The sequence below is a fragment of the Mesoplodon bidens genome (assembly GCF_964165515.1).
Source record: "Mesoplodon bidens genome assembly, chromosome: 16".
NCBI lineage: Eukaryota > Metazoa > Chordata > Mammalia > Artiodactyla > Ziphiidae > Mesoplodon > Mesoplodon bidens.
The window spans coordinates 7,141,216-7,169,049 of NC_138173.1; the positions used below are offsets into that span (position 1 = coordinate 7,141,216).

Consider the following 27,834-nt stretch of genomic DNA (forward strand, 5'->3'; position numbering starts at 1 on the left):
GAAAGAAACTACATGTGAATAAAGAAGTCATTCATATTTACATAATGGGCAGATAATTCTACAGTGCATTCAAATCCTGATATATATTCTCCTTGCTAAATATAAAAACAAGGACAGAATTAAAAGATGATCAGTTATGTTCAATATGTTATGGAGTTTGCAGGTTCATCACTATTTTAAAATTCTGTGTCTTGAAGTTCTATTTTCAAAGACTCAGGAGCTGGCAATCGCAGTCAAAGTCACATTTGGGAGTGGGCTGGGGACGCTGAGTGGCCGAGGAATGCGTGTGTGCCGTGCAGTCTGCTGTGGTCATGCCCTTTCCAACAAAAACACTGGATGGCATGAGTGTGTGGAAGCCTCAGTGTGAAAAGGTAAAAATGTTCAGAATTGAATTTCAATTTACAGAAGCTTTTCATTTTTCATAGGGGATCATTTTGCAAATACAAGTAAAATCATCCTAAAGTGAGCAAAAGTACCAAAAAATGACTTGCTGGTAGGCTAAAGGTCACATTGCTAAGTTAAACAGAAAAATAGTCATTAGAGTCAAAAATGAAAGATTAGCAAAGTGAATACACACGGTTGTCTGCTACCATTAAGCTTATTCTTTCAAGGCTTTAGAGTCTGTTTTTTGTCAATCTTTTGAAATCACCCCTAAAGAATAAAATATTTTTCACCATTGGATGTATTTTCATCGATATGACTAGTTTAAATTTCCCACATCTTGAATTTTACAGCAGGGAATGAGGGTTGCTTGGCTAGTATTTTGTAATGCTGAGCTCAAAACCAGACACAGCTCAGTGTGAAAAGTGGCTTTGGAATTAGTCAAAATAGTTAAATATAAATTATGTCTAAAGACCAAGTATCTGCCAAAGTTGGCAGCAGAGGTCAGTTTATGGTTTCTGATGTGGAAGGTGGTTTGCTGAGCCCAGCCCCCAGCTGTGAAATTCAAGGTGTGAGAAATCTTACTTACTTATGAATATTTTAATTAAAGCAGAACACCTAAGGTAAACAAATGAGTAACCTTGTCAGCAGAATTATAAAGGACCCTATGAAATGAAAGTGCTAATTTAAGGAGCTCTTCAGCCTAGTCTTTTTTTTTTTTTTTTTTTTTTTTTTTTGCAGTACGCGGGCCTCTCACTGCTGTAGCCTCTCCCGTTGCGGAGCACAGGCTCCGGACGCGCAGGCTCCGTGGCATGTGGGATCCTCCCGGGCCGGGGCATGAACCCGTGTCCCCTGCATCGGCAGGCGGACTCTCAACCACTGTGCCACCAGGGAAGCCCCAGCCTAGTCTTTTATACTTGGCATTTTGGTATATTAAAGGCAATTATAATAAGGCGATTAAGAATTTGTGCAACAGTATCATATAATCATTGTGTCATCTTTACAATATATGGAACTAAAGAAACTTAAAAGAAATTTTTTAGTAAAAAGCCAAATTAATCCTTTGGTTCAATTACAAGAGAACTCTTAATTTATGGAGCTAATTATTGGAAATAAAATTCAAATCCTTTTTTAGACATTCAAACATGAAAGCAAATAAACACTAGATTACAGCGAATGTCTTTGAACAGTATGATTCATGTATATTATATGCTTTGGTCAGCCACAATCAGAAACACAGAGCCCTCCTGCTTTTTATTGATTTATTTTGTTCTCCAAAGACAGATTTCTGTTTGTAGTTCTTTCTCCCTCCAATCTCTTCTCCGAGACATAATTTAAAATTAATGACCTTACACTGAAAATGTTTACATTTACTTTTAATACCTTAAAACTGTTTGGAGAGGGTTTTTCTCCCACACAGACAGAAATCCTATTCAGGACTCTGAAGCAAATATTTAGCAAAAATATCTTTGATGGTAGTATGCTTTTGTATATTAGAAGCATTTCTATCATGTATTTTATTCCTATGCTACTCTAAGTGACCCCCTGGGCAGCTAACTAGGGTTCATTTAGCTTCCAAAGGCAAATATTACACACTTGGGTCCATAGCATTGCCCAAAGCATCATTTTCTTTTTTTTTTTTTTTAATTTTATTTACTTATTTATGGCTGTGTTGGGTCTTCGTTTCTGTGCGAGGGCTTTCTCTAGTTGCGGCAAGTGGGGGCCACTCCTCATCACGGTGCGCGGGCCTCTCATTATCGCGGCCTCTCCTGTTGCGGAGCACAGGCTCCAGACGCGCAGGCTCAGTAATTGTGGCTCACGGGGCTAGCCGCTCCGCGGCATGTGGGATCTTCCCAGACCAGGGCTTGAACCCATGTCCCCTGCATTGGCAGGCAGACTCTCAACCACTGCACCACCAGGGAAGCCCCAAAGCATCATTTTCTAAGTGGCACAGATAAGATGGTGTTGCCAGGTGGCCAGATTGTAACATCTACCCTCTTTCCTGCATTTGGTTTCTATTGAAAAAGCAACAGTGTTACTATGGTGGGGCCCCCAGGGGTTAACGTCCCACAAGGTGTTAACTCCCCTGAAATTTGCTGATTAACAACCATGGGAGAAAGGTGGCAACTCAACGTGTTTTAGGCTGAATGTGTGCCCCCTGGTTTCACTGGGAGATCGATGTTGTTACAGGATACCTGACCAGCATTCAGAGTGCCCTGTTTCCTCCAAATGGCTCCCTATTGGCTACTCATGATGGGCTATGTGAGATCATTGTACAAGCGCCTAAATACCTCTTTAGGAAAGGGTAAACTCATCACGTGACACTACACGGATTGATGGGTCCGCTCTTTCCTGAATAGACGCAGGTGTTCAGAGGGGGGATGCAAAGGGTGGTAACTGCAGGAGGTATATTTCTGTAATTGTGTTTAAAGGGGGAGGTACCCTAGGTCAGAATTAACGTCTGAGGTGGTCTCCCCGATAGTCATTTTGAACCTCCACCTTTGAGAACTAGCTAATGGCTCAAATATTATTCACCCTGTATGTCTCTATGATGCTACCTTCTAAAATTGCACAGGGATGCTTTCTGAATTCTATATTTGATGGGAATGTCTGAAGAAAGACCTCAAATGTATGCGTGAATGATAAAAAAAAAACATGTAAGAATTCCACATACTTAACTTCCTACTTCAGAACAGATATTTAAAAATCATCAGTAAAAAGATCCTCAAAAACGTTTCAAAGCTCTATTTATGGATGGAGAAGTATTCTGCCTGCTGAAACCAAAGATGACGCTGACTGAATTTGGCAATGAACAGCCCACTGCAATGATCAAACCTTCTAATCTAGGAGGATAGGTCTGATTTATATCAAAGTTAGGTTTGGGAAAGAAATGGTCTCTCTCTCTCAGGGAAAGACAAATATTTTAAAGAAACGTGATTCACACAGTAAATATTAGTACTCAGTTGAACTACAAAATGGCTTCCAAATGGTCTACAGCTGTTTGAAATAAAGTGCAAAGTTGGCCAGATGAGGATTTAAAAATCATAATACATCATTCATCATTTTCCCCAGCTCATCCAAACACTTTTGAATTCATCCTGTCCTAACTTAGTTATTTGCTGTGGTTTGTTATTCTAAGAAAGCTACCATATCCTATCTAAGGATCGCATCTCAGTGGTTAAACTAAAACATATATAATGGCTAAACTAAAACATACATCAAATAGCAATTCTAGAGAATCCAAATTCTGTTCATGTAATCTAGTGATTCTGTGAATCATTTTTTAAATGCTCTACGTTCCAGCATGTGTAATATATATATCTTATAGGCTAATAATCTCTAATTAAAAGCAGCAGTTCAGTATCAGTGAATATGATGCACACAAACAGAAAAAATTCTAATACAACCTGTCATTTTGCTTTTTCCACTTTCTGCTCCTTCCCCAAACAATCCATCTAACTTATACAAAAAAGTAAAATCTTATAAACACCATTTAGTTCCTTCTTCCTTCCCTCTTTTCGGCTCCGGCCCTTAGTTAATCTCTAATTGTAGTTTATTTCAACTCTTTACAGTAATAATAAGAAAAAACATAATTCTTCCAATTCTGGATTTTAATCAAACACTATAAAACTAAAAGGCGTGGGCTTCCCTGGTAGCGCAGTGGTTGAGAGTCCACCTGCCGATGCAGGGGACACAGGTTCGTGCCCCGGTCCAGGAGGATCCCACATGCCGCGGAGCGGCTGGGCCCATGAGCCATGGCCACTGGGCCTGTACGTCCAGAGCCTGTGCTCCGCAACGGGAGAGGCCATAACAGTGAGAGGCCCGCGTACCACAAAAAACAAACAAACAAAAAACTAAAAGGTGCTTTTCTTTTTCGTTAACTTCAAATGCAGTTTCCCCCCCCCCAGTATAAGTTCATATTTATAGAAAATGCTTAGAAATACAGTTATATAAGAAATAATAATTTAATCACAATTCCCTGTCATACACAGTACTTGAGAAATTAATGTCTGCAGCGTCTTTGAATGCTGTTATTATTTAGGATAATTAGAGCAATTGTTTTATACAGAACTTAGTCCTTAAATGCAGTTAAATTTCCATTTGTGTAACTTGCTCAGCGTTTTCTTAGGCATTCCAGAACTGAGAGAACTTTATAAAGTAGTATTCAGAGCATTGAAAATATTATACAATGTGTCAAAAATCTTGCTATGGATTCTTTTTGGGATCCATCAAATGCTTACAAATAGTCTACACAAAAATGGTGTAACCTGTTTTTGGAATGGTAGGGATAAAGAAGCAAGCTCCTCATCTGAAAAAATGGCTGCAAAATATATCTGTAGATTCATTAAATGAGGATGACTGGGGCGAGTATAATGTCGTTTGATTATGCTTAACAATATATTGAGGATCTATTAGGTGCCTTCATGGTGTGAGGAACTGAAGCTACAGAACCAAAAAAAGGCATTAAAAATAGGCCTCTATTGTGTGCATTTTCTGTGTCAGGCACACAAGAAATGCAGACAGCCCCCCCACACACATATACATATTATACATATATATATATAAGTACCTAAGATCCATCCGGTATCTAAGATCCATCTTTGCATTTTTGTTCATGCAATGGCTCCTCCTGGCTGCATAAGATCTCCCCTTGATGCCCCTCTTAGACCCCCAACTGCAGGGCCTGTCATCTTTTTGTCTACAGCAGAAGCCCCAGCAGGCAGGGCAGAGCTTGGTACATAGTAGGTACTCAGGAAATACCTGTGATCCAGTGTATAATCCCTAGTCTCAGGTTCCTCCTTCCATGAGTCAGCATGGGCATGGGGGTTCATGGTAAAATACCGATTGCATCTTCTCAATTAGAGTGGGCATCAATAGAAGTAGAAGATTTGATATACAGACAGACAACCCGCCCGCCCCAAACATGTTTACCAAGAATACATAAAGCACAGGAGACTTGGGTATTATATTCAAATTCTCTCCCTGCTGATGCCATGGAACCTTTCAAGTGGAATGTCTGCTCCCTCTGTGTATGAGCGTGGAATATTTCTACGTGTATTTATACCCATGAAGGCATGCCATAATCCCATTTATGTACCAATAATTATACGTATTTATACTTACCTGTGTTTTAGAGGTAAAATATGCTCACCACTGCATGTAATATTTCTAACTGCTGTTTTAAGTTTTTACAAATATAAACTTTTCTTACATTCTACAGTTTTTAAATGAACAATTATTTTATATATCCTTTACTCCTAGTTTAAAAAAAATTGGGGAAGGGCTTCCCTGGTGGCGCAGTGGTTGAGAGTCCGCCTGCCGATGCAGGGGACACGGGTTCGTGCCCCGGTCCGGGAGGATCCCACGTGCCGCGGAGCGGCTGGGCCCGTGAGCCATGGCCGCTGAGCCTGCGCGTCCGGAGCCTGTGCTCCGCAACGGGAGAGGCCACGACAGTGAGAGGCCCGCGTACCGCAAAAAAAAAAAAAAAAAAAAAAAAAAAAAATTGGGGAAAATGCATAGTGTTTTAAGGAACTGGCCAAGATAAACACATGTGTGAATGTGACAGTGCAATAGGATTTTAGTTAACCTGAAGTGCTGTTGACATAAAATCCACATTTTATCATAAGACATGGGGCGGGGGGAAAAACCCCGGCAGCATATCTGTAGTGGGTGTTTAAGCACCAGTGAGGAGTAAATGATTTGATTCCGTGGGCTCAGAGGATTTGTCAGCTGCCTCCTAAGTATAATTCTGGCTCTTCATATCCCTGCTGCTTCTAATTTAGCAGGACAGGCTCATAATTGAAGCAAATTAACTATTTACACTTGCCACTTCTACCAGGGGAAGAGGACACAGCAGCAGGAAAGAATGAGCAGGAAATTACATTCTTCCCACTTGTGTCAGATCTGCCCTTATATAAACACATTAACAGTCATTTCATAAGGCGTCAAACATAGGAGTAAATACTGAGGGATAAAATAATGAGGTGTTGCTATTGAGCTGAACTGCTATGGCTAATATCCTTGGATATGAATTATGCATCCTGAAAGAAGGCATATGTTACAATATTCAAACAGTTTCCCTGCAAGTGATATCTGCTCATTAGGCTCTGGATCTCGAGGTAAATCCACTCTCTGCTCCCACAACAGGGCTAGCATTTACAAAAATAGGCTCTCTGGGCACCGTGGGCTGTGGTTTCTCCTGAACACACCAAACTCTGAACAGGCCTTCCACTCCATTTTTAGCCTAACACATGTTTATTTAGCTCTTTGGCTGAAGCTCTAAAGCCATTTAATGTAATGTAAACAAGAACATTTTGTTTGTAATTTGCTAAATGTATTACAGCCCAACTGTGTCTCCAATTAGGAACTTAAGGTTCACTTAGTAATTTACATCTGGTTCTGATTTAAGGTAACTTTCCTTTCCCACTTAAGAGCTGACTTTCCATGGCTAAAAAGGACCCAAGAACACTTTACAGCTCTTTGGACCAATCTCTTCTGCTTCAAAGCTGGACGGGCTCTTTAATTTAGTGGGGTTTGATTTCCTCTCCGTTAACTGTGAACTCAGATCCCAGACTGGGATGACCAGAGTCACAGAATTCAGAAATAACGGGGAGAGACAGGAAATCTAGCTGGACCTTCATAAAAAAAGATGCTGAGGGTTGCTGAAACTCCGAGGAGTCTAATACAAAGGGCGTTATCTTGTTATTATTTTTCTTTCTCTGTAGGTTCCAGTCAGTGAAAGATACGTAGCAAAGACCAACATCACAGCCACGCTTATGTTTTATTTCCCTCTCTCCATCTGGTGCCTTTTTTAAACAACTTACTATGGCTCTGAACCGGGCTGTCCACTGTCTTAGGATTCATTAGCATTTAAAACCTCCAGTTGGAATCCCAAACACAATCCTGCTCCCATTCCAGATTCAGCACCATCTTCCAAAGTATTAAAACGGAGAGATCTCTGACATGTGAAGTTTGTTCAGTGGCTTTGGAAGGAATGATTCATACGGGAGGTTTTGTGTTTCTGGAGGATTTTTAGCACTGCTTTCAGCTTCCTTCTGAGTTTTCTTCTTTGAGAGATTCTTCATAGGAAACAAAGTACATATAGTTTCTCCCTTATCATGGCTTCTGAAAATAAAGGTCTGCCCACCTGCATGGCTTCTTAGCTCCGCCTAAACTCCACAATGAGGAAGCATGTGACACAAACATACAGCAGCCCTATTAGTCCTGTTCCCTCTGGCTGGCAAGTAAACATTGGATTGTAATCTCACTAATAGCTGTTTTTCCTTAAGTATTGTAATTTTCTGAGCCCCTAATAAGTCATCAATAATTCTGTCCATTTTCTCCAGTTCGTGTTTATATTTGTAGCTGTTCATAATTGGGGGCTATTATGACAACGGGATTTTTGAACAATCGTGGTGCATGGAATCCTAGCTTTCTACTTGAACCAGCTGCCTACACAATGCCAACAGCATCACGTGGGGCTGTTCTGAAACATGCACATTTGTCCTAAATTTTGAAGTTTAATGGTCTGCCTCTAATCGGCTTCAGCAACATTCCTTTCAAAATACATAGCATGTGCTCCCCAATTTGAATATTAAATGAGAGTAAAATACAATTAATTTAAGCTTGAAATAGAGATATTATATTATGTTGGCACAATGAGTCAACATAAAGGGAAAGAACAGGTGGTAACACACCACGCTAACACTTCAGGATATTTTGCTGGCATTCTCTTGATGCCCAAACGTGCGTCCTAGGTGGGCATGCACGCTTCGCTGGCCATTCCTGCACACTGTTAGACAGGGGCTGCCACGTGGTGTCCCAGCAGCCCCGTCAGATGCAATATGCTCCCTTTTGTAAGCGTGGCGTCTGATTTCATTCATTGGACCCTCTCTCTGCTTGTCCCTGGGATGGACTTGCACCCTGTATGTGTCATAAACCATCCTTTCTGGCATACTCTGCAGTTTCACCATCTTTATTAAGCAAGATCATCTTTTAAGAGAAAAGGATAAGCTGTGCTGAACCCATCAAGTCAAAGGAACATAAGGCATGGGGACAAACCATTTTCGAGTGACTCAAACTTCTCCCAATACCTTGTTTAGAAAATGGTGCTCAAATGTTAAAATATTAACTTTTCTAGAAGAGACAAAGATAGTTATTTCTGTTAGTATATTTTCCTAAGCAATCTTAGCATAACTTTTTAAAACAACTGCATTTTGATTATGAAATTGCTTTATAATACCCAATGAGTTAAATAGGGTCAGCTATTATATAATTTCATCCTTTATATATAAAACAAATTCTTGAAAAAACCCCCAACTATTTCCATTAAGAGAGAACCCAGCAACTTCCCTGGTGGTCCAGTGGTTAAGGCTTCATGCTTCTACCACACAGGGGGCGGGTTCGATCCCTGGTCGGGGAACTAAGATCCTACATACCATGAGGTACAGCCAAAATGTTTTAAAAAAACAAACAAAAAGAGAGAGAGAGAGAGCCCAAAGACAGACTCATTACAGGTTAGTTATTAAATTGGAAATAAAAGAGAATGAGGAAAATGTTTTGTCATCACAAGTACACTCGAAAGAGCTTACAGTTTTGAGGCCTTGTCCCTATCCAAGACTACACACAGGGGTTGTCAAAGCAGACAGAGAGGTACGTCTTGGTGCTTGGATCATGGGTGGAGCAGGGACAGGGATGGGGTTGGGATCCCTGGTGGATGTGCACTCAGTTTCTCAATCCGTGAAGCTGTAGTGAGTGGAGGAATGAGCCCCTCTACAATTCCATCACGAGTGTCCAGCATCAGGGGGGGACCACACCTCAGCTCTAGGAGTGTGAGAACAAACTGATCTGAGTTAGGATAGAAACCAGCTCTGAAATCCTCAAACAACTATATCAGGTTTTCAACAGAATCATAAAATACAATGTCAACCACCCTCTTAATTGTGAGATGAGTATTTTAATCGAATGCAAGGAGAACGTTTCCGTGGTGTGTTTTTCATCCTCAGAGACGACTCTTGTAGCAGAGCTCCACATGGTAGGCCTATGCTCTCCTGTGAAGCCCTTCCCTGGGGCTGGCAGTCTTGAAAAGGACATAAGAAAATGTGTAGAGCTTTCAGATTGTAAAGGACAGCTTTGGCTTACAGTAAAGGGGGGTTGGAGAGAACCGGGGGAGTGGGCTCTGTGTCTCCTTAGCAACTGGTTTGACCATCACAACTATAATTGGTTCCATGAATTGGTGAGAAAAAAATTGTTAAGTTGAATGAGAAGTTTTAGTGATAAGTTCTAGTCACACAAATCAATCAACAGAACGGGACTCCGCCTTATTCTCTGCTCCACTCCCAGTGTCTAGAACAGTGCCTGGGGCACGTAGTAAACATGCAGCAAATATTTGTTGAATGAATAAGTGACTGCATTTGACCATCTGGCCCCATTTCACAGTCTGCAAACTTCAGATAAAAGTATCTGTGAGGAAGGAAGACCCCTGCTGTGGGCTCAGCAGGTGGAACAGCAGCTCCCAAGGTATGCAGTCTGTATTTTTTTTTTTTTTTTTTTTGGCGGTACGCGGGCCTCTCACTGTTGTGGCGTCTCCCGTTGTGGAGCACAGGCTCCGACGTGCAGGCTCAGCGGCCATGGCTCACGGGCCCAGTCGCTCCGCGGCATGTGGGATCCTCCCGGACCGGGGCACGAACCCGCGTCCCCTGCATCGGCAGGCGGACTCTCAACCACTGCGCCACCAGGGAAGCCCAGTTGGATTGTTTTTGATGCCTCCCCAAATAAAATGGAAATGTTGACTTACCTGGGATTCTTAATAATAGCATCTTACGGAAAATGTTTTACTCTCTTCACAAAGTGTTGCATAAGTCATTGTTTAAGGCACAAATATTCCTTCCAGGGTGCTTGTTACAGCCAAATTTATTTTACTCCCCTATTGCTTCCCTCCACTTAGAAGTGCAGCAAACTTTAGGGCAGCTTCCGTCCCTTCTATGGCACTGCCTACTTATTGGAAGTCATAAATATAAAAACAGATACCACCTCTCATATGAACGTGTGAGTTGAACGAGGTAAAATGGCATTAGTGGGCTCTATATGTTTTAAGGATATACAGTTGTTTCAATGTCACTTTTATGCATACTTCTACGTATCTAAACATGTCTTCACAGTTTACACTTTCATTTGTACCTGCTGGGCTGGATTAAGCTTTGTTGTGACTGTGACCAATATTCAGGCCGCGTGAGCACTGTCTTATCACATCGCCAATTAGTTGTAATAAATGTTCAAGGTACACCAAAAAAAGAGAGTATCTACGAGTACTGAGCAGAACAAATGAGGTAAATCATGTTAAAAGTGTTCTTCAAAGTATAAAACATGATATACATTACAGATGTTGACAGATAATACAATGTATAGTCCTTATAGATGTACATAGGTTTGAGATGTTCTGTGTCTTACATATTTCCCTGGACCTGACGAGGAGAGGTAAACGGTCTCTGTCAAGAATCCAATCAGACTAACACATCATTAATGCCGTACAGTATTCTGCAGCAGCCAAACCTGCAACTACTGAATCGTTTCACTAACTGAACTTTAATGATAATGCTTGTCTAATTTTTCCTTCATGACCATGAAATTCTAGATGGTGACAATGGCAATCTAGCCCCTGGTTTAGAAATCTGGGATCAGTATTGCTTCTTTGTTGAAGTATGCAGGCTACGTCTGCATACTGAGCTCTTTCTCTCCACAGTTCCCACCCTCCTTAAGACATTCTGGGCTACTCGCCCTATGGCTGAGATACAAAGTGTCTCATGGCCCTCCACCCCCAGCAGTGTGGTCCTCAATCACACCATGGCAATCCACAAGACAAGAAGAAAATAACCAGGCATCTGGGCCCATTTAATACAACCTAGAAATATAGTACAAGTGGGACTGAATAACATACTCTGATGGTCTTTAGGGAATGGATAAGGGTAGAAACCCTTAAATTTGAGGCTCATTTAGCAAAAAGCCAAGAGGGTTTTGATGACAAAAGAGTAAATAGGAAGTGCTGAAGAGAGGTGTGGACAGCTCTCAAAATACTTTTGGTATTTTTTCTGTCTTTATGATCGCGCTGGCAACATTAAGGAATGACGTAATCCTGGCTGGGATGCGTAAAAGTCCTTCCAAAAGTAACTACGCTATATAAACTCTGAAACAAAGGAACTAACATGTTATTTATAACAGAGCAATAAAGGAGTATAAAATTATGTCAAAGTCCCCTGAAGTCTGGTTCTGTTGGGGCACATTCTCAGCCTCAGTTCTAGTATCTGAAGAATTCACCCAACATCCTTAGAAGCCATTTCTTTAGAATGCGTACACTTTCTCAAATCATGTGGATTCACTCCATTTCGCATCTTTTCTTACCTGTTTTTGCTCTTCTCCTAAACCATCCCACATTGAAGCCACAATTTTAGAGACTTCACCAAAGGTAGCATTTGGATTTTGGCCCTTGATGGCAGCCTGAGTATCACGAAAGAATAACGCATAAGCAGACACAGGCTTCTGGGGCTCATTAGGGTCCTTCTTCTTCTTCTTTTTGGGGGTTTTTGGTTTTTTCCCCATGTCAGAGGCAGGTCGCTTCTCTCCACCATTGACCTGAAATAAAACAAAATCTGAATTATAGAAGAACTAAGAAAATTTGAGGACAAATCATATTGCTCTCCCTTGAGACTTACATAGATATACTCACCCATACACATCACACAAACACAGACGTTTCTAAGGGACACTTGGTTTTGTTGTTGTTACTGTTTTCAAGTAAAACTTATTTCATGTACTTTTCATATTCATCCTTTTCCAGCCTAGTTTACATAACTTTAAAATAATATTATTGATTCTCTTTATAATACTATTGTACTGTTAGATATTATACCTTCACTCTCTCAACATTTTCTTGTTCTCATTCAGGAAGCTGAAGGAGGAGCAGCATGGTGACTCACAGCAGCAGATTCCTTGTGTAGTAACCCTACTGTATGAACAATCTAACCTGTTTTCTTCTGGGGGCTTTATCCTTTTCCTCCTACTTATGATTTTTAAACAATAGTGGGCAACATGTCCAATGAATACAGTTGAATGGCTTTTGGTGTTGCACTTAGGTCTACGGAACGCTGCTGGGAAAGCCTAGCAGTGCTCATGGCATGGAGAATGGCATAATCTAGACCCTAGATCAGCGATGTCCAACAGAAGTTTCCGCAATGGGGGTAAAGTTCTAAAATCTGCACAATTCAATATGGTAGCCACTAGTTACATGTAACTAATGAGTATGTGAAATGCAGCTAGCAGGAATAAGAAACAAAATTTTAAATTTTATATAATTTTAATTGCTTTAAATTGAAATAGCTACATGTGGCTAGTCGCTACCATATTGGAGAGTACACCTCTGTAAACTAGATTCTCAAATCTAGACATTTCTAGAACAGCTTTAATATTCAGTTTAAGGATAGATTCCATTTTCTCCTGTTCTTCCTTGAGTATGAATATTTGGATAATCTGAATTGTTATTATGAGGCAAGTGGGAAAACCCCCCCCACAATGTATTGATATTTAAGACATCTGCATTTGAACTTTGATACTAATTATATGCGATGTCACTTTATCCACCTCTACAGAATGAGAGATTTGGGCTACGATTTCTTTCTAGTTCTAAAATTATATGAATCTACATGAGCATCTAGTAGTGTTGTCTCGGAAGGAACCCTCTTGCCACACGCCTCTCCCACCAGCACGCAGGCCCCCATACACGGTCTCCTGAGGACGTCACCTCTATCAGGGAGGTTCTGCACCCTCAGCTTCTCTTATTATGACTGTTGTTGCTTTTTTCTTCTTGGCAAACAATGTAATATGTATCTTATTCAGATGAATTGCCAGGCAGAGTAATATGTGTAAAGTAACTGCCACCACTGGAGATGAAGCATGATTTCCTGAGAGGCCAGTGGATGTGACATCAGAGGATCCACACTCATGTCCTCCTTTACTAGTTTTAGCTGTGAAATCTTGGCAAGTTACAAAATTTCTCTGGGCCTCCATTTCCTCTACTGCAAACCAGCTGCAGTGCCATTTTGTGATTACTGAGATGATATATATATAAATATGTTTAAAACTTTAAAATGATATTCAGATGTTAATTATGACATAGTAGTAACTTTTTACTGAATGAATGGAAAGAAATGACCTTAACGCTAATTTGTGATGCCATATGGTCTTGGTTTAAAAGATATGCCTTGGGAACCAAACAGAGACAGGAAAAAAACTAAGTGAATTCTTTGGCTTTGGCTTTAGTGAGAAAGTTATTTAAAAGATTATCATTTTGAAACGGTCTACTGAAGCAGACTGAACAACCCCATGGGGACAGGAGGCTGAGCTGACAAGCTAATGTAGATTAACACTAGAAGATAGCTTCCCCAGGATGGGTTTGAGGTGAGCCTGTCAAATGACTGGTCCTCAGGTAAATCTGCCAAAGGACAAGGATGCTGGGACTGGGCTGAGTTGATACTGGGCAAACTGGTGTAACGGCTCTAAAGTAAACATTTAGGCAAATATGATCTAGAAGGGTCATTCTCAATGGCTGAATGTTAGAATCACCTGGGAAACTTAAATAACACCCTCATGTCCAGGCTTTAGCTCTACACTGATTAAATCAGAAAGTCTAGGAGCAGGAGACACTGGGCTCAGTCCCCCTTCACTCTACTCCAACTGCCCTTTAGCTACTTCAGACACGCAACAAACAAGCGAACTTTCTCTTTGCCCCACGGCTACATAGAGCCATCTTCCTTCTCTTCACAGCCAGACCCCTCCACGTGGTTGTGCTGGCTGCAGGCAGCTTCGGCAACTCACTGTACCTCCCCATTGCTTAGCTTTCAATAAGGTCGCCAAGGACCACGCTGATAAACCCAGTGGGTTTTTTTTGTTTGTTTGTTTGTTTTTGCGGTACGCGGGCCTCTCACTGTTGTGGCCTTTCCCATTGCGGAGCACAGGCTCCGGACGCGCAGGCTCAGTGGCCATGGCTCACGGGCCCAGCCACTCCGCGGCATGTGGGATCCTCCTGGACCGGGACATGAACCCGTGTCCCCTGCATCGGCAGGCGGACTCTCAACCACTGCGTCACCAGGGAAGCCCCGACCCAGTGGGCTTTTTACTCTTCCCCTGACTTGATTTCTCACTGGGAGTGTCCTGTCTCTTCCAGCTCCAGGGCTCCATGACATCACGGTCTCTGGGTATCATGCCTACCTCGGTGTCCTCACTGTTTCCAGAATCATTTTTAGGCCCATCTTCCTCCACCTGGCCATTAAATGGTAGTGTTCCTGATGTTTTTTTTCTTTTTCTTTTTTTTTGCTGTAGATTGTCTTTTCTTGTGAGTTTGTACTTAGGAATGTCTTAAGACGCAGGGTTTCCATTACCATTTGTGGGTGGATGAGTGTCAAGTTCTTTTCCTCTGAATTCTGAATGCATAGAAACAATTGCTATTTGACACCTTTATCTTCTTTATTTTTTTTATAATTTCCAAATTTTCTAAACATAACTATTCCTATATTCAAAATAACAAAGTATCAAGAAGAAAAATAAAAAGGATTCAAGATAGACCACAATGAAGAATATTAAAAATGAAGGGATCATGACATTGGAGGTCATATTTCATCAAGGATTGGGAATATTCAGACAAAGGGAACAAAGTGTAGGGAAATGAATGGTTCTCCATAGGGAATATCTACCTGGACTCCTTTTACATTTTAATTGAAAAATTAGTGATCTGAAACATTAAAATCTCCATGATTGCAGATTATATCTGTCTTTGTAGAAAATAATCAAATGTCAGTTGTAGAGATAAATTTCCTATGATTCACTGCAAATATTTTTATTAAAAGATTTTCCCAAATAATTTAAATAGTTTCCCGATTCCATTGTCCAAAATTGTGCTTGAACTGCTGATCTTTATGCTTCCTTTCTTTTAAAATTGGTATTGGACAACATGGTGCAATCTACTGGATACGTGGTGTCCTGTGATAACAGGAAGGACAGTTATCCTCCTGCTGGGCAATGTGGCCCTTCTTTGTAGGGATTCTCTGCAGAAACAGGAGAACCTGTTACTGCCAGTGAGAAGCTCTAAGTATCAAGTGTATCAAAACCACAAATTACTGTTTTGAGGCCACGTATAGCAACCCTATAGGAATCTCTAAACAATTCCATGCTGCCAATCAATTTGGTTGGTTTTCTGGAGGCTTCCCCTATTTTCCTGGCTTGTTCCTATATTCTTGGATCATAATATTCTGACCACTTATAAAACTGCCCTCATAAAACTGAACTATGGTTTAAGATAATGGCCTTTCACCAAAAGCTGATGTTAAGAGGAAACAATGAAAATAAAAATTATGTATGAAAGAGTTTTTAAAAATAAAATGTGCTTTGAAGGGAATCATTGTTATACTGCTCAGTGTTCCTTGTATAAAGACTTACTGGATATGTACAATGTCTTTGCTTTTAGGATGCAATAACGGGATACAAATTCCTTGTTGTGGTCTGATGTCTAATGCACTCATGCAGGTGGGCAGTGCGAAGTGAAGGCTGTCTGCCACGTGAACACTGGGCGTTGCCTCCTGATGTGTGAGGGTCTCATTTTTTATTTTGCGTTTTGCCTGTGTTTGGGAAGGTACAGAAATGAGCTGCTATTTTAGAGTCCGTATAATGAACTGGGAATTTGTCAGGCCTACTATCTGGCGGTAGTTTCATCACATATTTGAAAACCACATGATCATATCTCATGTACAAAGCCTCCCTAAAGAAAGAAATGTGGCTATAATTTGGATCCGCTTACACGCCAGGAATGGATTGTATCTTGAAAGACACCTGGCCTTGCTGACCGTCAACTATTTGGAATGAACACAATGATGATAAATGCGACTGTGGTGAGAAAATTAGCTAAATGGATTTGTAATACGTGCCTGGATCTTAATTTTGAGTGTTGTCTGGATCCTGAATTCTTACTTAGAGGAATGAAAGCTTATAATTTTATGTCCTAATTTTCTAAGAGACCCTGACTTCTGCAGTCTAGAGCAGCACTATCTTATGGAACTTTCTGGAAAGATGGAAATGTTCTCTGCACTGTTTGAAAGGATAGCCACTAGCCACATGTGGCTATGGAGTATGTTGTGCTGGAGCAACTGAGGAAATGAATTTTTTATTTATTTAATTTTAATTAGTCGAATTTAAATGTACACAGTCATACAGGACTTGTGGCTACTGTATAGGACTGTACAGCATTGTGTACTGGACACTGTTTCAGTGTATAACATTTCTAGAGTTACTAGGGTTCTAAGACTGAAGAGTTACATTTAATTCCAACATCATAATCTTTACAATACAGAAGGAGCCATATAATGCAAAAATATAAACTCCCCATGAGGATGAGCACGTTGAGAGTGAGGACAAGGTTCCGTTATCTTTCCGTCCTCACAGCATCAGCTCGGAGTCTTACATGCAGTGGATCATCACACATTTCCACCCCTGTATTATATAGCAGTGGGCAGAGGCTTAGAATGACAAGGAAAAGGACATTTGAAACACATGTAAAAGTTGTATGAGGGCTTCCCTGGTGGCGTAGTGGTTGACAGTCTGCCTGCCAATACAGGGGACACGGGTTCGAGCCCCGGTCTGGGAGGATCCCACATGCCATGGAGCAACTAAGCCCGTGCACCACAACTACTGAGCCTGCGCGTCTGGAGCCTGTGCTCCACAACAAGAGAGGCCGCGACAGTGAGAGGCCCGTGCACCGCGATGAAGAGTGGCCCCCGCTTGCCACAACTAGAGAAAGCCCTAGCACAGAAACGAAGACCCAACACAGCCAAAAAATAAATAAATAAACTAATTTAAAAAAAAGCAAATTCTTGAGTCCCACTCCATTCTATAAAAAAAAAAAAGTATGAAAATCATAGCAACTAAGAACATGTCTGGTTTGAGGCTTTAACTGTAATCTTGATCACCCACAGGCTTATTTCGTGTTCAATTTAAGCACTCATGAATAAACAAATACATACACAAATACATAAAGATACCACTCTCACATAAGCTTTACACAGATACATGTGCTTCCTGTAACTTACTTGTAGACATAGAGTTATTTCCCAAATCCCTAGGGGGTGTCCTTATGCTTCTGGTAATCCACCTCCTGTCATGTCTTATTGCTTAATTATAGTGATGTATTTAACTTATTAATCACGAGAAAACAATAATTTTTCACTTTAAAAAAGCAATGTGCTAATGGTGCTACTTAGAGAACACTTCTTAAGAATACAGAGTACTGGAGTTAAGAGTCTCAAGGAAAGAGAATCACTGATGTTGAAATGTCCCTGGAGAAGTTAGAAACGTCTATAAGCATGTTAAAAATAAACTGCCACAGTCCCAAAGCCTTTAATGGAGCTGGGAAAGCTGTTTAATGCACACTAACTTGCAGTGATCGCTGTAGTTTAAAATAGATTTTAATCAAGCACCATCTGCATAATAGGCTGAACAAACAACACAGAACTCCACTTATAACTCTTATCATGTAAAGTAAATATTATAAAATCTTCACCATAGTAACAGGGCATAGCACAGCACTTTTTGTGATGGTACTGTTTCTGTAAGTGAAAAATTCTGCTACTTAAATTCATTCTCTCTTTTCTTTCTAAACTATGCCATCTAAAATCCCCTTATGAGAATAAATTCAAATAAGCATGGAAAGAAAGTCATCTAGTTACTGTGAAATCAGCAAGGCTGTTAATACCTCTTTCATTTTATAATCGGGTTTATTATTATCATTAATAATAACAGTACACTTAATGACTCAAAACATCAATTATAGAAAACCATATATAAAATGGTATACTCTTGAGATGATTCACAAGTGCAGGGCATTGTATCAGTACCACAGTTTGTAAAATAAATTCATTTTTAAGGATCCTTGATTCTGCCAAAGATAACTGAGTTTAGTTTCAGGATGAGTTTAGCAAAAATACTCAGTGGCCTTATATAAGGTAAGAAATTTGGGTTACTGTCCAGAAAAATCACTTTAAAGTGAAGAAAAGATTTGATTGTAATTATATACACCTGTTAGTTATGTTTATCAATTTTGTTAGATTCATTTGGTCTTTTCTAACTTTGCCTGTCTAGGGCAATATGTTTACTTCTTATTATTTTTGATTGAGGGTTTCTCCTGCCTTACACAGAATGCACAAGCTATCAATATATGGTCCCAGTGAATAAAATGTCAGGTGCCTACGTGTAGCCTCACTTGAGTTTTATTCCATGACTTAATCAAGTATGCTCAGTTATCCAGAGTACGAATCATCTAAGAACATATACACCTTGAAAATACTATATCCTAGTATAATTTAATTACTTAAATGGATTTTAGGAACCATTATTTGGAATCGAGTACTAACTGGCTGCTCGACTGAATTTTACTATTTTCCCCAGAACTACTTTGCTAAGTTCAGCCTTAACCAATGGGATACTTTATTTTTGATAAAAAAAAAAGTACATATTAGTTGCTGGGATACTTTTAAGAAATTCTTAAAAGTATCATGCATATTATATCATGTGAAGAGTTTAACAACTGTGTAATAAATACAGTTCAATGTGGAAAATACCAGACTTTAAAATCCCAATTTTAAATATTCTGTCCTAATGTTAGACAGTGTGACCAGACATTTGGTACCAACATTGCTTGATTTCACCTCATGTTTATAGAAACCTGTCTGCCTATCATTTTTATTTTATTCCAGGAATCTTCTAGCCTTCAGAACGGTGGTAAATAACAAGTACTTTTCTAAAGGCTTATTTAATTGTTGCTCTAGTGACACCCTATTTTTTTTGAGAAAAAAATCCCTTCTCTTTCTGTCCAGTGTGGTAATGTACATGCAGTGATGAACTAGCAAATTCTAAGAAACTCTTAAAAGCAAAAAAAGTAAGCAAAAGCAGGAACCCGGAGAAGTAAGCAGAGTACTGAAGCCAGCTTTCATCTTGAAGACAGCTGCTGAACCTGGTGAAACTGAGTCAAAGGCACAGCAGATAGAAGACAAAGCCCACGGCTAACCAAAAACAGTGGGATGTTTAACGGGAGGCTTTCTATTAAAAGTCAGGACACAAAAGAATCAGACTTTCAGTGCAGGGTGAAATAAAATGATTTCCCTTGCATGTTCCCTCCCGAGACCTGCAAGGACGATTCTGAATGAGAGGGGAGGAATATCTTTTGTGATAATTCACAAACAGAAGCCAGCTTTTGTAAGGATTTATACCCTGAATGCATACTACTCGAGTGGTCTGAAAAACTTTAAGCCCAAAGCGGTTCTAGATTGTAATGGTCCAAGATTCTTGGGATGCTTGGCAGAAGCAAACGCAAATCATCCTTAGAGGAGTCCACTTTCCAACCAGGTCTAACAGAATTCTCATAAAGTTCTAATGACTATCAGCTGCTATTCCAAAAGCAAAAAAGCAAAATGAAACAAGGCAGTCAAACCAAGAGCCAGCAGCAACAGTAAACAATAGAATCAGACCCCAAAAGGCATCACGTATTGGAATTAGCTTAAAGAACAAAAGAGATTAAATCTATGGATAAAGAGGAAGCAACTAAAAAAAACAAACAAAAAAAGTCCAAACAGATTTGAGAAAGAACCAAATAAAACTAGAAATATAAAATAATTGAAATTAAAACCTCAATAGATCAGCTTTAATTTCAGATTGGATATAGCTGAAAATTGAATTACAAACTGGGAAATTGATATAAATAAATTAATCAGAATATAATACAGAGCAAGAAGGAAACAGAAAATATGAAAGAAAAGAGTCATGGAGGATAGGAAGAGAAAGTCTAGCATTTATCTTATCAGAATAACAGAATGAGAAAGGAGCAAGAATAGGGTAGAGGAAATTTCTGGAAAATACCCAGAACTGATGAAAAACAGAAATATTTAAATTTGGGGTAAATTTAAAGGAACCCACATACTACACAATGATGCTGCAGGACACCGAAGGCAGGAGACGATCTTAAAACTAGTCCGAGAACAGAGGCAGATTACTTTCAAAGGAAAGACAGTGAGGTAGCAGAATTCTCAAAAGCAATAATGAAAATCAGGATTCAGTGGAGTAATATATTACCTTCAAAATGATACTAGAGAATCACTGTCAATCTAAAATTCTTTTCCTAGTGGAAGTACTTTTTAGGGTAATCATGTTCCCAATAGATCCTCACGAGAGAAAATTTTAAAGGCATAGGGAAAACAACATCAGACGACAAACTTTACATGTGAATAAATCTAAAGAAAAAAGACTATAAAGACAATAAAAGTAGTATTTCATGGAGTTCATAAAATTCCATTTAATTTAAATTTAAGATAAGTTATAATTTAAATTATAATTAAGATAAACAACAGCAATAACTGCTCCAGTATAAATGGAAAGGAGGGTGTTTGGAGTTAAAGTAATTTAAGAAGGGTAAAGATATTGATCAATGTTAGACTTTGACGCATTTGTGTCAGGAGTAGTTACTAAATAAAGAGAAAGATTATAAAATTTCCAGGCTTAAAATAGGAAATTTTGGAATGAGAAAAGTAAGAACAATCTTAAGGAAGGTAAGAAAGAGAAAAAGAAACATAGACACGTGGGACAAATGGAAAGCAACATATCAATATTGAAATGAGAAATAAACACAAATATTTTAGTATTTATATGAATGTAAATGAAGTCAGTTTCCTTTGAAAGTAAAAATTTAACTATATACCACTGACAAGAGACACATATAAAACTTAAGAAGACTTTTAGCAGAGCAGCTGAAAGTAAAAGGATGGAAAAATATATCTTGTGATTCTTAGCCCATAATTTCCTTAAAGGGAAAACTGTGCTAAAAATACAGTTGTAATGCCAGATACTTTAAGTGTCTTAAAGTGTCTGTTATATTACACATATTGGATTACAGGCTTAGAACCACAAGCTACCCGAGTTTGTATTTCTTTGATGTTTGACTGCATGTCTAGTTTATGACTTCAGGCTGTCAACACAGCTCCAGGGCAATCAAACCGTAAGGAGTGTTTATAAGGTGGTAATTTATTTTACTGATATATTTACAATATTTCTCTCTGTCAAAACAAAGTTATTTCATTTACTTGTTCAATTAGATAAACTGGAATTAATATGCAATTGCTTAAGAGAGCACAAAGTATTAAGAGGGAAGGTTTAAAGGCTTCTTTTTCAGGTGTGAGACTAAATATTCTTTTTTTAGATCTCGTTAGAAATGATTTAAATGATCGTTTTGACTTAACGCTACTTCACATTTAACTGGAGCTGTTGCAGTACAACATTCCACATAAATCCTGCTCATATATGAAGGAAAATTCCGGTTTAATCATTAGCTGTGACGGAGAATGCCTGAGCATTTTCATCAGGGGACTTTTTTTAGCCGTTTAATAAACGTAAGTTGAATAAATGGGCAGGAGAACTTTGTACTGGAGAGAAGGTGAAGGACAGTGCGTAGAGCCGGAATGGGAGGATGGATTTTGAGATGGAAAATGCACTTAAGCTCAACATAAATTTGAGAACATCTGTGTAGACAGAAAGTCATTTTAATGAGGCATTCTTGAGAAATCCACCCCTAGGTCTTCACACATGGCTTATTCAAGACTATACGACTATGGAATATAAATTCCACTATACAATACTTACGTGATCATTAATAATAAGCTATACATTACTTTGAGATACGGATGTTCAGTGATTGGGTGGGATACTCACTGGCAAAGTTTCCTACTAGCCTGGAAACTCATAACATACAAATTCATACCTCAGCAAAACTGTAAGATATGGACCTTATGCATCAATAGAAAGTGGCAGAACCTGTCAATATTAATTCTATGAATTTCTGGTTTCTACTCAGTCTGCTACTCGTATAAATTGAAGAGTGTGGAAAATGCTATTGTAAGAATAATCTTGCATAAAATTTACTGTCAGAAGATGCCAATTTTGCATTAATTTCCTGAAGTGTCAGCAGTGAATACTGATAAAGATATAATCCAGATGCACAAATTGATCTTTACTATGAGTAGAACATTAATTTTTCCCCTTGCAATATAGTACTTAACATCTGTGTTTAGAAATTTAACTTGAATTATCCACGCATAATTTGATATCTAAATCACTGGCCACAAACAGATTCCTGGTGTTCACACTTAGATCCAGGTGCTCATCAGCTGGAGACACCGTTAGAATCATATAGATTTTCTTAAAAATTTATTTTGCCCTCGAAGTGATCAGCCAAAGGTCAGGCTTTTACGAGCCCAATACATTATTTATGTAATATCAATCAGTCTCCTCCCTCCTTTTACTTTCCCTCTTGAGAGGCTGGCTCACTGACAGGGAGAGACTGTGCAGGTAGAGGGGTGCTGATATCTAGCTGTGCAGCTGTCCTGAAATGTACCTGGGATTTGTTGTCATCAGGGATGGTAGACAGCAGACATGGAAATGAATGAAGTTTACACTCACACAAACCTAGAAACAGGAGGCCCGGCAGGGCGTGCAGGGTCGTCAGGAGGCAGAGATGGGAGAGGGCAGAGCGTGCCCAGAGCCTTTACTGGGGGTTTTGTGGGAAGGAAGGGGCGAGGCAGGGGAGGTACACTGGGTAAGCTCAGGACTGGAACGTTTGAGCAGTTTCAGTGGGCTTGGCTCCAGAGGTGGTCCCTAGTTGTCCATACCTAGCCCTGGGGGGAAACCCGGCGGGGGGTACTGGCGTGGTGTGTGAGAGTTTGATAAAGGAGATGACTGGGGTGTGGGCTCTGGATTGGTTGCTGTGTTTATCAAAGATGCGCTCCCAGGGGAGTCATTCACTATCTCTAGGAATTAGCTACCCTGGTAGTGTTTCCAGGATTAAGGCCCTACATGCCAGAGCTTCAAGAGTACTGAAAATAATAAAATATAGCCAATATAGCAGCCTTGCCTTTGTCATCAGGCTAAATAAATCTACGTGTCACTATCTGGACTGTTCACAGATTAGTGTAGCTATAGCTATTGTTACGTTAACCACGGAGATCAGAACCCCACGTATTGCCATTTGTCTCCCCAAAGCAAAATTCTCACAAAGTGAAAAGAAAACAAAGGGCTGACACAAGTGACAATTCATTAGTGACATAAACAAAGAGGAGGAATATGAAGTATGCATGTAGCCACCAGTGTTTTTCACAGTAACCAGGCAAGGGCCCTTCTCACTGGGACAAATTTGGAAGATGCCTGACTGATAACCAAGGCAATAAAAAGATTTCGATGTTCTTGACGGAGAGTGTACTTGGTTATGGTGCAGTCATTTGAAAAGGCTGCCTTGAACACTTTAAAGAACTAACTACCTTTTGTAGCTAATTTTCCAAAATAAGGACAATTAAGACCCACATTTTTATACAGATAGCTTAAGGCGATGCAGATAGACAAACAGACAACCATACTGGCCTGGGGTTAACAAGAGATAGGTAATGAAACACCTAGGCGCCTTCTTCTGGAAGGGAGTCATCTAATATCTCTGGCCCTTCTTTTCTTCATCCTAAATATGAAATTTTTTAAAAATAAATAAATAAATAAATTTATTTTTTTGGCTGTGTTGGGTCTTTGTTGCTGCACGCGGGCTTTCTCTAGTTGAGGCGAGCGGGGGCTGCTCTTTGTTGTGGTGCGCAGGCTTCTCATTGCGGTGGCTTCTCTTTGTTGCGGAGCACGGACTCTAGGCACATGGGCTGCAGTAGTTGTGGTACGCGGGCTCAGTCGTTGTGGCTCATGGGCTCTAGAGTGCAGGCTCAGTAGTTGTGGCACATGGGCTTAGTTGCTCCGCGGCATGTGGGATCTTCCCAGACCAGGGCTCGAACCCGTGTCCCCTGCATTGGCAGGCGGATTCTTTTTTTTTTTTTTTGCGGTACGTGGGCCTCTCACTGTTGTGGCCTCTCCCGTTGCGGAGCATAGGCTCCGGATGTGCAGGCTCAGCGGCCATGGCTCACGGGCCTAGCCACTCCGCAGCATGTGGGATCTTCCCGGACCGGGGCACGAACCCGTGTCCCCTGCAACGGCAGGCGGACTCTCAACTACTGCGCCACCAGGGAAGCCCAGCAGGCAGATTCTTAACCACTGCGCCACCAGGGAAGTCCCCTAAATATGAAATGTTTGGATAAGATGATCTCAAAGGATTCCTCTAACCATAACACACACACACACACAGCGCCATCATTATATCCCTGGGATGTTGCCTTCTTAAAATAAAGTGGTTAAATTGAAAGATATTTTGGAATGAGTGGTGAATTAAGCTTGATTTTGGACACTGAGTCCTACAAGATTATTTATTTTCCCTGACTCACTATGCAGACCCTATACTGTGTGGGTGCAACCTATTTTTATGTTTAATATATTTGCACTGAGAGGATTTGTTAGGAACTTAAAAATGCAATTGGACAAGCAGGTGATTTAATCCATTCGGTCCCCCACCAACGTTTCTCATTTGGACGACATAACTTGCATCCACTATAGTTCAAGGGAAGTGCCAGTCAACATTTTTTTTAGGCAGCAAGCCTTTCCTATTGGTCCCCAAAATAACTTAGTCATACCTTAGAGGTATCATCGCCTTCATCCTCGTGCACTGAGCTGGACGGTGAAGGAGTTGCAGACTTGCTTCCGGGAGGAGACGGCGAGTTGTGGGGGACACTGCTTCCCCCCATGTTCAATCCAAGCTGAGCACTTAGCTGTGATTGGTTGATGGTGGTGAGCTGGCCATGCTGCATCATGCCTGGCTGCTGCCTGAGCTCTGCAGGCTGACCCCTTGGTCTCATGGCTGCCATCTGAGGATGGGAGCTATACTGACTTCCTTCTGGGCTCCGTATATCTTGCATCTGTAAAAAAATTGCAGAGGAATAGTTTTTCACAAAACTTATTTCTGGAAAAAATTCGTAAAATTCCCTAGGCTTTAAAACTCCGTTAGGATGTCCTGCTAAACTATACACATTCCCACCCCGTCACTCAGAGTAGGATAATCCTAACAGTACATATCACCCTGAATTTGAGAATTCAGTCAACATCACATTTCATTACTCAAGACCTGGTTGGTTTACAGTCCTTCTTTACACTGCAACGAAATGCAAACATACAGCATTAACAGCTATTTACGGTGTAAGTTTCAAAATATTGATGCTTATTAGAGTGTCAGTATTATATAATTATTAGTGATTACAGCATTCACAGTAATTCATGAAACTATTTCTTTGATTCTCATCATTTAAAAAAGGTTTTGAAAGTTAAGCACACTATGGTCCTCAGTTTAATTCTATATAGGTTAGTACTGGCCAAATGATCTACGAACTTCCGACGCAGAACATTTACAGGCTGGTACTAACCAATTGATTAATTGACTATTGAAATGATTTGACTACACAGTCCGATTTGAAAGTAAAGCTCTAAAGTTGCAAGGTCACCATATTAATCCATTATGCTATCTGGGTCACTGCTTTTTAGCCTTAATGAGACTCACTCTTACAATTCAAGCAGTGAATTTCATCTCTGCAAGAATTAGAATTAAAAGCATTGGAGGATGAAGCTCTTAACATATCTAGAGGTCAAATGTGTTGTAAGAAGAGTGTGGTGGATTTCACTTAATGTTTCTCTGGCATTTTCAAACTTAAAATAATGGGGACTATTTTGTGGTGCTTACAGAAGCAGCTCAGTTTTGTTCACTCTGAAGGGCACTGGGGAGTTCATGCAGGTAGAGGGTTTATAAAACAAGAGAGAGAAAAAAAGAAACAAATGGAAAAAAGGGGGTCAATGAAGAGATATATGTTAAGGTTACATTTGGGAATGGAAAAAGTAAAACTAATGTTACCTTTCTCTATTTCATTAAAAAAAAAACAACCCATATAGTGTCAGAATGCCTAGTAACTACCCGTCTGCAAATGTTACCACCATGACATGGAAATAATGAAAAGGTCAATTAAATAGCTTAGTCATAGGATTTTTTTTTCTTTTGGTAATAAAATCATTTTCTACCAATGCTCTCTAGTCATTTTACCAACCTAGTTAGACCTCCCTGAAACTGGAGTGGTGACTGAAGAGGTGTCTGCCTGTGTTCTCTGCATTAGGTTTACTGTCTCCACCATAAGGCATCTTATTAGTCAATACCTTTCGACCTTTCCAAGTCTTGCTACTGCTTCAACCTCAGACTCAGTTCTAGGAATCCTAGACTCTGGCTCTCCTGGGTGAAGGGTTAGTCTGGCTCTATGGCTTTGTACCCATTGATTGCCTGGTTTAAATCAACCTTTTTCCCATAATTTAAACCACGTTCCTCCAATCCTTCAAAAGTAGCTCATAGCTCTCCTTTTTATGAAACCCCTCATTAAGCAGGTATCACTATTCAGGGATACATGTTAGCGCTGCAGAGGCTCTAGTGACACGTTCTCAATCTCCAGAAGAGGAGACTGAGGGGCTTTGAATGTCTGTTGAATAAATATATAAATGAATGACTAAAACCCAGAGATCTTAAATGACTTCCCCGAACCGCACAGTTGGAGTTAAAACCTACATCTCTCAATTCCAGTCTTTGATACTTCCTACTGTATTAAGCAGCTGATGCAATATTTTACGTGTCCCAAAGAGAGAGTTATAGTTAATTAAAGATAGTCAAAAACACCCATCCAATATTGCCTACCTGAATCCATGGTTTTTATCTGGCCCATTCATGTTGCCTCCACTCAGATTTACTAAAATAGCTTCTGTTCCTGCTTAACTGTTCCTATAACTTCCCTAATCTGACCTTCCATGTGAAATAATACTAGCTTTCACAGTTATCCATAAAGTTGTGCCGCTGAGTCTTTTTCAGGCCCATACTCTAAGGCCCTGAGGTCCTACTGTGTTCTTCCTTAGACCCTTAGCATGTAGAACGGGTGTCTCATTGTGGGCACAGAGTAATGGGTGCCCATAAAGGGCACTGTCCTATATAGGGCAGCTCCCTCTCCCAGCCCTGCACCAAATAAAGCACTCACACGCATATTCAAACATAGCTGTTTGTAGAGGACACATTTTTAGAGCCCTGCAAATTAAAAATGTTTACTAACAAAATCATAGTTTAAATTATCTTTCCAAACGTATGTAGCTAATTGATATCTTTATTTCTCTGTCACGTAAATCCCAAGTTACAAGCATGAACAGTTGTAACCTATCGGGAGCCCACTTCTCACTCTTTCAGAAATATTGTGGTTTTCACGTGACATTGCAGAAGATGATCTCTAAATTGACTTACACACAGAATTTCCAGATTTACGACTACAAATTTCACTTTAGAGCACCTATCTCTTCCTCCATTCTGTAATCTTTTTTATTGTTTTCTCATGCTAATTAGTGTGGTGGGTAGATCTCTGAGAACTAAAATTGTATTTCCACCTTTGTCAT

The 27,834-nt window shown here is 40.0% G+C and overlaps 1 protein-coding gene across 2 annotated transcripts in view; it reads right to left on the reverse strand.

Annotated features, from left to right (window-relative positions):
* Positions 1 to 27,834, reverse strand: part of TOX (thymocyte selection associated high mobility group box) — a 297,838-nt gene that overhangs the window by 22,819 nt on the left and 247,185 nt on the right. For both annotated transcript variants that reach the window (XM_081258280.1, XM_081258279.1), the window contains 2 exons: positions 25,008 to 25,289; positions 11,779 to 12,009 (listed from right to left, as the gene is read on the reverse strand). In XM_081258280.1, the coding sequence (XP_081114406.1) occupies positions 11,779 to 12,009; positions 25,008 to 25,289 (513 nt within the window). The remainder of the gene's footprint in view (positions 1 to 11,778; positions 12,010 to 25,007; positions 25,290 to 27,834) is intronic.